Genomic DNA, 13,439 nt, shown 5'->3' on the forward strand with positions numbered 1-13,439 from the left:
GCTGGAGGGTATGAACCCAGCCAAAAAGATCCAAGAAGTTTATTAGGAGAAAGAGCTTGCTGAGCCCCAGGGGAGGCAAGAAGGCTTGGAAAATTAGGGAACTTGCTAAAGACAACTGAGTGTAGGTCCTTGTGATACAGAAGGGCCTAGAGTCTTCTCACACTAGCTGAGTATTTTCATCAGAATAAATTAAGGTTGAACACTCAAGAATGTGACTGTCCCAGGAACAGACACAGGAAAGTAAGAGGTGCCTCCTAAGAGAGTGACAAAATGCTAAGTGAGGCATTTCCTGGGGTTCAGACAAACAGGATTCAAATGGTAAGGTCAGGGACACTGGGAAAGAGAAATAAGATGGTTCACAGCTGGGGTATGAGGCGACCAAGCTAACTAGATACAAGGAAGGACAGGGCTCTGGGGAGAACAGTAAAGCTGGTCTCAGCAGGGTCTGCATGGCTCTCCTTGATCCCCTCCCTGAGAAGCATACCAAGCCACGCCCTTTCCCCTAATAAACTTCCAGCTTTATGGGTACATTCTTATATCTAATGCATCTAATTACAGCAGAGTGAATCATGGGTAAAGACAACTTCTAAGAAAGCCTCTAGTTACTCCAGGAAGGAAACCACCCCAGACTGCCCCAGGCACGGACACAGGAGAGAAATAGATCAGGACTTCATAAGTCCTGATGCTACAGACTGTCGACACTTGGGCAGCTCCTAATCTGCAGGCTACACTTTCTGCTCTGCTGTTCCCCTGCTGAAAACAGACTTTGTGTTCTTTGGCTATGCTTGGTACAAATTCTTCTTCTGCTGGGTCACAAGAGCTAAGATTACAACTGTGATCGGGATCAGAGAGAATTCTGGAGGCTAGATCTCCCCCCATGTGCAGCACTAAGACACCCACAAGAGCCTTGCAGCCTGGCTGTGGGTTAAGGACTCTGGACTGGTGATTCTGTTTGGCCTAGAGATACACTTTCCACCACCTGTCTTCCTGCTCTGTGTCCCATGAGGGCAACCCGAGCAAAATATTCACCCTATGACCAAGCTTGGCCAACAGGAAGCATGAACAGGGACAGTAGGAAAGGAGAGGGGAGGGAAGGGAGGGAGGGAGGAAGGGAGGGAGGGAGGGAGGGAGGGAGAGAGAGAGAGAGAGAGAGAGAGAGAGAGAGAGAGAGAGAGAGAGAGAGGAGTTGGCTGGCTGTACCCTGTCTCCTTCAGCTGGCAGTGGCATGATTCTCCACCTGGGGCCACAGGTCCCCCAGCCACAGATCTTGACAAGTTCTGATTTGGGGTCTTTTCCTTACACTTCCAAGTTGGGTATGTACAGCTCTTCACTGGCCCTTAGTTCCCTGAGCTGAGCCCACACCTCTGTGAATACCTTACTAAATGCCTGCCCTTGCCCATTGAAGCAGGTCATCTGCTTCTTCCTGGAATCCTCAGTCATGTGATATCCAGAGTCATGTGATATCTGGAGTCACAAGGTATCCTGAGTCATGTGGTATCAGACTGCGCTAGCACAATTCTGCTGAACCTACCAGACTCAGGGGAAGCAGCCACACAAGTCTCTTTGCCTATGTACGTCTGGTAGCCGGTGCGGGCCTGTGGAAGCTGCAGACACACCGTCAGTGATGCTGAAGGAGTTCTCAAATAAATTGTATCTCTCAACTCAACACAGAGTCCAGACTTGTTGCTATGTTTCCTGTGGATGTTCTCCTAAGGAATGGATCAGTTCCTGTCCCTAGTCTGTGGCATTGCAATGAGCTATTTATCCTGTGAGTTGAGCCAAGGCCACTGCCCTTCTATCAAGATCTGTCCTGAGAACCTCTCAGAATTTTGTCAAACCCCAGGTACAGTTTGCTAGGAGCCATAGGCTTATATAGGAAGACTCTTTGTTTTCCTTCCATCAAAGGAGCATATGGGGCCATCTCCAAAGCAATGATGATAAGTAGGGACAGAAAGACACATGATGTCAAATGGCAAATCAGCTGCACCCTTGCCTGCAGAGAAGATGGACAATGAACACCTTCACCACAAACAATCCCAGTGGCTTTTCTGGATCTGGCCTGCCCTGTCTGTAAAAGGAGAGTTGAGTGGGAGGCATGGGACAAATATTGTTAAAGACCCTTCTGCTGTGGAATGTCATTCTCTATGCTGTGAATATATGTTGCTCTGATTGGTTGATAAATAAAACACTGATTGGCCAGTAGTCAGGCAGGAAGTGTAGGCAGGGCAAGCAGATAAGAAGAATTCTGGGAAGAGGAAGGCTGAGTCAGGAGTCACCAGCCAGACACAGAGGAAGCAAGATGTGAAGGCAGAACTGAGAAAAGGTACCAAGCCACGTGGCTAGACATAGATAAGAATTATGGGTTAATTTAAGCGTAAGAGCTAATTAGTAATAAGCCTGAGCTAATGGCCAAGCAGTTATAATTAATATAAGCTTCTGAGTGATTATTTTATAAGCGGGCCACAGGACTGCGGGGGCGGGGGGGGGGGCCTAGTGGGACCAGAGAAACCTTCCGGCTACACCCTTCCATTGGTGACACTTATTGGCAAAGGGCTTCTACTGGAAGACAGTTGGAGTATGAAGCACGCACGAACTTACCAGGTCTTCGGGAGCTCCAGTGGCAAGCTCTCCAGTGGGCACTGTGAGCTGTCCCTCTTCTCTGTGTCCAGGCCCAGGGTTGGGAGATGAAGCCAATGGGCTCCTGGGAAGAGGACCTGCCTGCCCAGCACCCCTGGCCAGCAACAGGGAACCTCGATGGCTTTCATGGTCTCCGTGAAAGACTCCATCATCTGTGATCCCATCAGGAAATGAGACATCTTGGCTGGGTGCTCGGAAGTGGAACACACTGCCGTGGCTAGCCCTGCGTCTTCCGGAAGAAAGGCCTAGGAAAGACTGGGCATTGCCCCCAAGGGAGCAGGAGAAAAGATAGGGTTGGAGTGATTCTCCCTAAATCCAGTGCACACTTCCCTCCACCCACATCCAATGTTCACCACCTTCCCACAGCTACATAAAGACCTAAAGATATCCTGGGTAGACATGGAGAGGGAACCAAGAAAAGGATATCCTAGATAGACTTGGGGAGGGAGCAGAGGAGGGGGTGATGACAGGGTACCCAAGATCAGTGAACAGGTTATTGTTACTAAATATCACTCGTCAGGCCAGATGTTTGCCAGTCTTTGTCAGCAGGCCCAAACATGGCTGTTCTGGGTTGCCATCTGTGAGGGGAATGTCAGGAAATGCCTAAGGAAATGCCTGGACTAGAGCTTGGAATATGTGTTTTGAATGGATATGCTTTGCAGTCTGAAAATTAAGATGTACAATTCCTGGATTCCATCTTTGTAAGTGTGAGGGTTTGTGTCAGAGTGGAAGAGACAAGAGCTTTGTACTGTAATGAGTTGGCAGGATCCCCTGAGGCTGGCTTTGAACAGTCAACAATAGGGAGATTGAAGGAAGAGTTGCAGTCTAATTTCTTGGAAGAATAATGCCATTCTTCCAAATCGATAAACATTTCCCATCAAAAGCTCCCACCGAGTGAGAACTTCGAGGCTTACGGATCCAGAGGAAAAGCTCGAATTCTCAGACCCAGCACCCCTACAGAGCTACTGGATGGGGTTAGCTAGTTCTGTGGGAGCCTGGTCATAGCAAGTCGTCAGTCCTGTGCTCAGATCATACACGGTGTCTCTGAAATCTAAACAATGGCTCCCTCCTGAACTCTGGTCATAGCACCCTTAATTTCTTCTTAATTCCTTTTACTTACAAACAACTAAAGTAGGGTGTGTCACTGTGAGAATTCTCCTCACCAGTCAAAACTGAGTGCTCTCTCTCCCTCTCTCTCTGTGTCTGTGCACCCTTGGCTGTGTGCCCATGTCAAAGGACTGCCTCGGGGTTGTGTCTCAGCTCTCTCACTGCCCTGGAACTCACAAGGAGGCTAACTGGCCAACAAGCCCCGCATCCTCCTGCTTCTGCTACCATACTTTTTTTAAAGTGGGTTCTGGGAATTGAACTCAGGTCCTCATGATTGCAAGACATACTCATTTCCAGCTTATCTATCTCCCAAGTCCCTTACAGTTTCATTTCTTGGTGATTTGGAGCCTAATACCATTCAGTTACCACCATTGCCAAGCCAGTGTTATACACAGAGCACTCTGCCTGGGATATATGCCCCAAGACTGCAGTGCTCACACAGACCCATGGGTTCTTCCCACATCGTAGGCAAAGAAGAGAATTAAGAACCCCATGTTAAAGATAAGAAGAAAGAGTTGTTTACATTTGGGCACCGAGAAAAACGTCTCAGACCAGTGCTTGACTCCCAGGGTCTCCTGACCACCACTTACTTTAGAACTGATCTGTTTGTCGAATGATGGGCGCTGATCTCTTTTCTGTGTCTCAGCTCTAACCTCTAAAACCATTGCTTTTGGTCCAAAAAAAATCTTTGTATGAAAACTCCCAGAGATCTATTTACCAAGAAAACAAACATGGAGAAAGAGAATGGAGGCACTCTTGGACACTCGGGTGCTAACGGATGGCTGGCTGAGTGGGGGAAATTAAAGCCAATTCAGTGTCACTGCCATTGCCATGGGAGCTACGATTCATCCTCTTCTGTGACTGTCAGTAGTAGCCAAATTCCCTTTGAAACAATGAACTGTGCTCTGTGCTCTCCAGGTGCTGCTCGGAAGAGGCAGAGTGAGGTAAGAAGGGCATAGCTGTAACAAGTGCTCCAGCGTGGGCATGGCCCTGAGGCCAGAGTGCATGCAAGTGTGCCTGTGAGTGTAGGTGCCTGTGTAAATCCGGGGAATGTCAATAGAGGACAGCATCCTTCTGGTGAGCACAGGAAGGAAGGCTAAGAGGTATGAGGGGCAGGAAGTAACCCTCAAAAAGCTGCCATTATCCCCCCTCCATGCGACTAGTGTGAGAACTTTTCTTTCATGTGAGCAATTTGGATCGCTAATCCAAGTTGTCAACTTGACCCACCTGTGAAGAGGGAATCTCAGTTAAAGAATCACCTCCATCAGACTGGCCTAGAGGCATGTCTGTGGGACATCTTGCTCTTTGCTAATTGATGTGGGACACTCAAGCCACAGTGGGCCTGACCATGAGCCACAGAGCAAGCCAACTGTTCCTTTATGGTTTCTGCTTCAGTTCCTGCCTCAGGCTTACCGCTTTGAGTTTCTGCTCAAACTCCATAATGGATTGTGACCTGGAAGGTGTAAGATGCAATGAACCCTCCCCTCCCCATCTTGCTTGTGGTCATGGTGTTCATCACAGCAACAGAGAAGAAGGCAGAGGCCTGCAGCAGGGAGCTACACGGGATTTTCCAGGGGGTGGAGAGGTGGGAGGCAGGGACTTGGTGAGGGAAGTCGGAGTGGGAGGCAGAATGTCAATCGTGGTGAGACAGAATTGCTGCGGGTCTGACAGAAGGTATGAAAGTCACTCCTAGGCTAGGTTCTGTCCCAGAGATCGGTGCTGGGGTCTTCAGTGTCAACAGCAAGTGGCAAGAGGTCAGAAAGAGGTGAGTGGGGTTTTCAGCACCAGGGACAGAGCTTCAGGTCTCTGAAAGAAGGGGAGCTGACCCTTTTGGCCACAGATACCTCAAGGACAGCATGCCCCATATGGGCTTCTTCCACTTTCCTACACACCCAGGCTCTTCCCCTACTGCACAGCTCACATAAGTGTCCCAGCCTGAAACCCAAAATCGCCCTGCCTTGCCTTAACTTTTCCTTATTCCACAATCTTCATCTTGATCCCCTCCACCTAGAAAGGTCTTATTATTGCCCCAGGCCCACTACTAATGCCCTGTCCTAGCAAAGGCCGCCAATGAGGAGGGCTGTGTGTCAGAGCTCCTAAAACCCTCCTCTCTCCCTGCTCCCAACCTCTTTCCATTTCACCCATGGCCGAAAGAGCTACAAAGCTGAGTGAGCCCTCAGGACAGCCAAGAGGGTCTTACCATCCTGCGTTGGTTGTAAGGCTCGGATTGGGGTGATCTGCTGTCTTCAGTAGAGCCTTCTGACACCCTTGATTTTATTCTGGGCTTTCTCTCATTGGCGATTCTGGGGGCTAAAGGCGATCCATTGTGGGAATGGAGTGAGGTCGTGTCAATCCCCAGAGCTGCCAGCACCTGAGGAAAGAGTGGTAGTTGTAGCCCATAGACTCTGGCTGAGATAGGCATTCATGTGTCCCCAAAAACATGACTGTGGGGGTGAGGGATCTGAGACCAAAGAGGCTGAGGGTTAGGATACGCGCAGTGGTGGGGTTGTGCTAAGGCAGAAGCAGGGCCACCTCCCTCCTTCAGCCCCTGCAGGAGGTGCCGACGCCTTGCCTAGGCCCTTTGACCAGGTCAGGACATTCGCCCTCAGCCACTGTGTAAGCTGAACACCTGATGCTCACATGCAGCACTGTGGAGAAAAGTCCTTTGACTTCCTGCCCCTGAGGCAGATACGGGAGCATAAACATCTGGCCCTCTTGCTTCCAAGTCAGGCTAACTCTGGTGCAGGTCACCGCCAGAGCTCCCCAGGGGGATCAGACAACAGCCATCGTCTAGTTGAGATCACTTCATGGGTTAGTTCCACCCACTGCCTGGTTGTGCTTAGTTTATTCTCCTTGTGTCCAAAAGACTCTTGACTAAATCACCTGGAAAAAGCTCTCTCACTCAGATTCTTTTGTGTGTAGATGCATGTTCATGTAGGAGCGTGTGTGTGTGTGTGTGTGTGTGTGTGTGTGTGTGTGTGTGTGTGTGTGTGTACATGTTTACAGAGGCCAGAGGTCAACTCAGGTGTCACTCCCCAGGATCTGCTCACTTTTTTTTGTGACAAGGACTCTCTCTGGCCTGAAGCTTACCAACTAGACAAAGCTCCAAGGGTCCACCCAACTCTGCCTCACTGGCACTGGGATTGCAAGCATGCATCTGACTCCTCTTTAAAAAGTGGGTTCTGGGGAGTGAACTCGGGTCTCCATACTTGCACGGCAAGCACTTTGCTTTTGCTGAAAGCCGTCTTCCCTGCGAGGTGCTCTCTCTAAAGGTGACAAAGGCAGTCCCTGAAGTAGGACTCATGCTCACAGCCGCCTATGAAGGGGTCTGTCCAGGCTCCTGTCCTGGTGGCTGGCCATATGGGCAGGCCGCCTCCACCCACCTCCTGTTCCTTCTGCAGCACTTCGAGGGCTTCCTGGAACTTCTTTTCCTTGGCTTCGATTTCCGCAATGGTTGCCTGGTTCTGCTCCTCATATGCCATGGTGACCACAGCCAGGATCAGATTGACCAGGTAGAATGACCCCAGGAAGATGACGAGCACGAAGAAGACCATGTACATTTTCCCAGAAGCCCGGAGTGTCTGGAGATTCAAGACAAAGAAAAGAGGGCTGTGCATGGAACACAGGGGCCTTGACTTCCAGAATAAGCGAAGCCATGCAGCTGGCCCATCTGCCTCCAGCCAAGACTGTACAGGACATGCAGATTGGTGTCAGCTTGCATGACCAGGCGTGGTGGTGCATGCCTGTAATCCCAGCACATGGGATGCAGAGACAGGGGGATCACCACAAGTTCTATGTGAGCGAAGGCTACATAGTAAAATCCTGTCTCAAATAAACAAAGCAAAGATACCTGCTGGTACAGGCGCTCCCAGGAGTCCTGCGTCATGAGGCGGAACAGCGAGAGGAACGCCCACGCAAAGGAATCAAAGCTGGTGTAGTTAAAATCTGGATTGTCAGAAGTTTTCAGGCAGACGTAACCGCTGGGGCAGTGGCTGTGGCAAGAGAAGAGAAGTGCCATAGTCCGGCCTTGCCGACTGGGTGCAAGGAAGTTTGGGGCAGTAAGAAAATGACGGGCTTGAAGTCAGATCTGAGCTCAGAGCTCAGCCTTCCTCTTACCAGTTGAAGATTTAGTGTGAGACTCAGTTTCCCTCATCCATAACAGGGAAGCTAACGCTTTTGTTCAGTTTGCCCATGTAGAGGAGTAGCCTGGGGGAGGCCAGATGACAGGCCTGACCTGATTCTATATGGGGTCAAGCTTTTGTCAGTGTACACCAGGAAAAGGAAAGATGGTAGCCACAAAGCAAAGTCACAAGCCTGCTGGCGCCATTCCCAGAGTTAACCATCAAGGGGGACTTACATTAGCCAAGTTCAGCGACAGATTACATGTAACAATGAAAACATCACCTGCCACTCCCGAAGTGCTCACTGCACGCCTCTCTCTTCCCTGAGTGCTGCACGGACAATAGATGCAATCATCTCAACAGTCCTTACTTACAGTGAAGAAGTCGGGCTCAGAGAGAAATCAGCTGCCTGAACCCAGAGAGCATTGGTGAATTCATTAAAGATGGAGGCATGCCCCAGGTATACCAACCACACTCCAGGGGCACCATGCCAACACAAAGGGACTCCATTTTTGTTAGCTTTTTGTTTTGTTATTTTTGTCTTATTGGGGTTCCTTTTGATTGTCTGTTTTTGTTTTGAGAATATGTGTGTGTATGTGTGTGTGCATATATATATTATGCACAGAGTTGAGAGGAATATGATCAAAATGTATTGTATGAAAAAATTATTTTTAAAAAATAAGAACTTAAAAAAAAGAAGAACTTTAAAATGGAGGTATCTAACCAGCGAGGAACCAAGCACTGAGCCTGCTTCTCCTCCTGGTGGGGGAAGGAAGGCCAGGGTAGCGACATCTAATGGATGAGTGTGGGGTGGGGCACTGAGGTCCCTTCCCTCATATCAAGGGGTCAGTGTGGTATTGAGCAATATGTCTGCCTTAGAACATGTGAAATGATTCCCCTCCCAAGTGGGGATAGCCTGGTCAAGGGACCAGGAATCCTGGCATCATCCCCCAAGGACAGCCTCTGGGGCTCTCCTTATTGCAGACTTTCATGTAAACATACAACCTTGGGACCCATAGAACTGCTTAGAACTCTGACGAATTAGTTATAATTAATTCTAATTTTATCTCCACTGTGACTGGAGTTTCGAAAATCCCCCGACTCCCATGTTTACAGGAAGCCCTTGGTTTTCTTTCCTGTAAGTTCCATCACTATCTCTGAGGACATGTCTGTTTCTGTCTCCCATGGAGTCCACTCTAGCCCTCCACAGATCTGCTAGCTGCTCATCCCAGCAGCTCAGCGCGTCAGCAGTTAACTGTCTGTGACAGCCCCGTGCACATCTTCTCCAGTGCACCAAACACTATACACAAATGAAGAGTCCAGCTCTGGGGGCTGGCGACAAGGTGGTAAAGTACCCAAGGATCTGCCTTCAGACCTCTGGCACCAATATAAAAAGCTGACTGTGGCAGTACATTCCTGTAATTCGTGTTGGGGAAGCCAGCCTAGACAGGAAGATCCCCGGAGCTTGCTGAGCCAGCTAGCCAAATCTCTCTCTCTCTCTCTCTCTCTCTCTCTCTCTCTCTCTCTCTCTCTCTCTCTCTCTCTCTCTCTCTCTTTCTCTCTCTCTCTCTCTCTCTCTCTCTCCTCTCCCTCTCTCTCACATACACACATTCACACACACACACACACACACACACACACACACACACACACACACACACACGAACACAGCCACATACACAAAATTCCTGCTGATATTCACCACCTTGAAAAATACCAAAAGGAAAAGCTGGAAGAATCTCTATGGAAAAAAAAATTGGTAAAACCCACCAGGTGTTTTCTGTTACTCACTCTCCATCTTGAGACCCTAGACCATAGGGCTGCAGTTTTAGCTTGAACCAGCCCTAGAACTCAGCTTTTGTGACCCCGGCGGACCCCCCCATGGGCTCACTCCATTATTGTCAGCTTCTCCCTTCTACACAGCTGCCTGGCTGTGCCTTCCTGATGGGAGGTCTCCCTCTCTAGTACTTGAGATGGGGACACAGGTGAAACCCAGAACTTTGCCGTGGAGAGCCGGGGGTCACTCTGGAACCACTGGCTTCAGAGACACCATCATCTAGCTGGAAAGAAGACCAAGTTTCAAAATAGAAGGAAAGTGAAAACCAATGTTCAAGCAACACTTACTTTTCTGGAGCCAAGGACACAAAGACTCAAGAACTTTCAGGAATAAGGAGGTTAGGAAGACTGATATTGACCAACTTCTGTTTGTCTCTACTGCTTAACTCTCTCTGAGTTAGTCTTTTAGTGAGATGGTTCAGGCTGAGCCTCATTGTGATAGCTAATATTGACTGTCACCTGAACAGAATCTAGAATTACTTAGGAGACAAACCTCTGAGCTTGCCTGAAGGAATTTCTAGATTTGGTTAGCTGAGGTGGGAAGATGCCCCCTAAATGTGGGCAGCAACATCCCACGGGCTGGCGTCCCAGGCTGGATAAAAAGAAGACAGCAAGCTGGGTGTTCATCTGCTTCCTGACTGAGGGTGCGTCATGACCCGATGCCTCACGCTCCTGCCTCCACGCCTTCCTCACGCTCCTGCCTCCACACCTTCCTCATGCTCCTGCCTCCACACCTTCCTCATGCTCCTGCCTCCTCGCCTTCCTCATGCTCCTGCCTCCACACCTTCCTCATGCTCCTGCCTCCTCGCCTTCCTCATGCTCCTGCCTCCACGCCTTCCTCATGCTCCTGCCTCCTCGCCTTCCTTAGTGAACTGTGCCCTGAAACTGTGAGGCCAAATGAGCCCCCTCCCTGTGTGGGCTTCTTCTCACGTGTTTGGCAGCAACAACGAAAAAGTAACGACTCTATTGGGTCCCAGTTGTCTCCACGTAGGCAACAAAGACGAGTGGCCAGTCGGGGAGCAGGGAACTGTGAATCATGGTTTCTCATGTGATCAGCGATGGCAGTGGGGAAACGGGCCTTTCTGATCTATTGCCTGGACCTCTCCTGCTCTCTCTTCACTCCAGTGGCCAAAGCAGGAGGCAGAGATGAGGGTCTGTACCCTTAGCTCAGTTTCTTACTTTCCACCCTTTTCATGGAGTCGCCTCCATTCAAGCATCGCTTGTTCATCCAACCGTGAAGTATCATGCCTGTCCTTCAATATTAGCCTCAACTGCTGCCTCCAGGAAGTCCCCCTGACTTTCTATCTGGCCTTACAACATTATCCATTGTGTTTTCCCATCCTATGGAACTCCTGACACAGCATATGTTTCTATAGCATAACATCTTGATGCACATACAAAAGAGATCAAAACACAGCTGGCTTACATCCTGAATTCAGTCTGCAGAAATATTTTGTCTGGCCAATACGATAGGTAGATATTTTGTGGAACTTGTAACCAAATTTCTGACTAGGTGTTAGCACATAAAAATTGAAATTTCCTTTCTCTTTCTGTTGAGCTAGTCTAGCTAGAAGCAGTGAACACCCTTTTTCACATGGCAACCAAAAGCTGGGCTGAGCAATAGCTGCCCCTTTTGATGGGGCATGAACTCTCAGTTGCTATGGTTCCCTCCTGGCCCTTACCATTCACTTGTTGTTATGTGCCTGACCTCTGTAAGAATTTGAAATTGCGAAAATGTTATGCATGTGTTTCTTCCACTGTTACACAAAAAAATAATGAAACCCAAGGATGGAATGAGCTGTGATGCTCAAATGTATAGTTTTAATCCAAACACGCTGGTTTCTTCTGGGAATTGGTCATTTGTTCCTCCCTTTTGGGTACCTGTACCCCTTTGGGATGTGACCCTGCCACTTTTCATTGGGAGATGAGGTCTGCTTTAGCCCTTGGGTCTGTGCTGATCTTGTGACTTGCTTTGTTGAAGGGGGTGCAGAAAGAACGTCACTGTGTGTGAAATCAAGACTTCTACTATTTTCCTTAAAATCCGGTGTCTGCACAAGGACAGCTCAAGCCAGACTTCTGGGAATAAAAGATCAAGGGAACACACAGAAGACACCTTGCAGCAAATCCATCTGCTGCTTGCAGATGCCTGAGGGAGAAGCCAAACACCAGCTTGTCCATGCTCTTGAGCACTGAGCCACAAGCTAAATGGTTGTTGTGTTAAGTCATAAAATCCTGGAGTCATTTATTACACATCAAAACCTGACTAATACACTTACTCTCTGTGAGGCTGTGTGTGTGTGTGTGTGTGTGTGTGTGTGTGTGTGTGTGTGTGTGTGTGTGTGTGTGTGACGCTCAGGCTCAGATGTTACGTGAGCACGTGTATGTGGAGGACAGTGTTGAACATCAGGCATCTTTCTCAGTCCCTCTCCTCTTTATTCTTTGAGATAGTGTCTCTCACTGAGCTTGAAGCCCATTGGTTGAGTAAAATGGTTGTCTAGCAAGCTCAGTGGACCTGCCTCTCTCCAGATCTCTGCCCCAAGGCCCTGCAGTGCTTCATCTACAGGTCTGCACTGATGTGCCCAACTTTTTATGTGGGTGCTGGGGGTTCACGCTCAGGTCCTCAGCCTTGCACAGCAAGCATCTTACCAGTTGAACCCTATTGGCTGCTCCCCGCCTCATGAGTTTTAAGATGGTAGTGTCTATGGTACTCATTAATCCATTAACTTCGGGATTCTACTCTCTCTGCACAGAGGATGAGATGGACACAGTGGAGAAAGGATGTTGGACATTGGTGCAGTCAGGCGATGAGTACTTACCCAGCATCAGATCCATTGCCACATAATAAAGGCTCAGTAGTGCCATTCTTGATGTAAACATTTTCTAAAGAAAGGAAGAAACAAAGCCTCATGGTGTGTTCTCAAGTTGCTAACCTAGGCCTTGGGTGTCAGAGAAGACACTTCCTGTCTAAGTGAGGTCAGTCCCTTTGCCTACAAGCCTTCCAGGGACATTCAGGGAGCCACACACCCTTCCAAGCTACTTGGAGGCTGTGGGAGCCAGGAAATCTTGCTTTTAGGTGGAGAACTTGTCAAAGGTTTCTTTTGCCTAAGGGAAACTGGTCAGCAGGAAAGTGAGGGAGGGGAGTGCAACCCCACTCAGGAGCGATTCATTGGAAATGAAATGCCAGTATACCCACACAGTCGTGCAGGGCTTTTGGCCACCCAGTCCTGGGGTACCCATGCTAGTCTACAACAGAGTGTCTGCTCACCTGCCATTTGAGATGAGAAATTATGGGCATTGTGGGGATCTGTGCTCCTCTTGATACATTTGTTCTTAAGGTTCCCTTTGAAGAGCTGCAGGCCCACCAAGGCAAAGACACTCAGGCAGAAGACAGTGAGGATGGTCACGTCAGCCAGCTTTCTCACCGAGTGGATCAGGGCTCCCACAATGACCTTCAGTCCTGTGGGAAGGTGACAGAGATGCTCCCATATGGGTGAAGTGCCACACAGAGCACAGGTATGCACCATGGCTATCCTCATTACACACAGGTGTGATGCACCTACATACTCCGGGCAGCTCCACGCTCAGCTTCTCTTCTGCAATTGCCCAGAGAGGCGAGTAGGTGGGCCTGTTATCTTCATTATAAGAGCAAGCAGCCGAGGCCCCACAGTGCAGCTCTTACAATCTTAAGGCTAATCAATGACTCCACTAAAACCCCCTTTGGGGTGCCTGAAGATGTAT

The 13,439-nt window shown here is 49.2% G+C and overlaps 1 protein-coding gene across 1 annotated transcript in view; it reads right to left on the minus strand.

Moving 5' to 3' along the window:
• Nucleotides 1–1,487: 1,487 nt before the first annotated feature.
• The window catches only part of LOC128105557 (sodium channel protein type 10 subunit alpha-like), a 42,837-nt gene continuing 30,885 nt past the window's right edge, over nucleotides 1,488–13,439 (minus strand). The window contains exons 6-13 of the mRNA XM_052730802.1: nucleotides 12,935–13,158; nucleotides 12,657–12,661; nucleotides 12,518–12,604; nucleotides 7,595–7,736; nucleotides 7,128–7,325; nucleotides 5,945–6,115; nucleotides 2,599–2,892; nucleotides 1,488–1,595 (exon numbers count right to left, since the gene is read on the minus strand). Coding sequence (XP_052586762.1) covers nucleotides 1,488–1,595; nucleotides 2,599–2,892; nucleotides 5,945–6,115; nucleotides 7,128–7,325; nucleotides 7,595–7,736; nucleotides 12,518–12,604; nucleotides 12,657–12,661; nucleotides 12,935–13,158 — 1,229 coding nt within the window. The remainder of the gene's footprint in view (nucleotides 1,596–2,598; nucleotides 2,893–5,944; nucleotides 6,116–7,127; nucleotides 7,326–7,594; nucleotides 7,737–12,517; nucleotides 12,605–12,656; nucleotides 12,662–12,934; nucleotides 13,159–13,439) is intronic.

Source organism: Peromyscus californicus, unplaced genomic scaffold (genome assembly GCF_007827085.1).
Source record: "Peromyscus californicus insignis strain IS unplaced genomic scaffold, ASM782708v3 Scaffold_11__1_contigs__length_118956290, whole genome shotgun sequence".
NCBI lineage: Eukaryota > Metazoa > Chordata > Mammalia > Rodentia > Cricetidae > Peromyscus > Peromyscus californicus.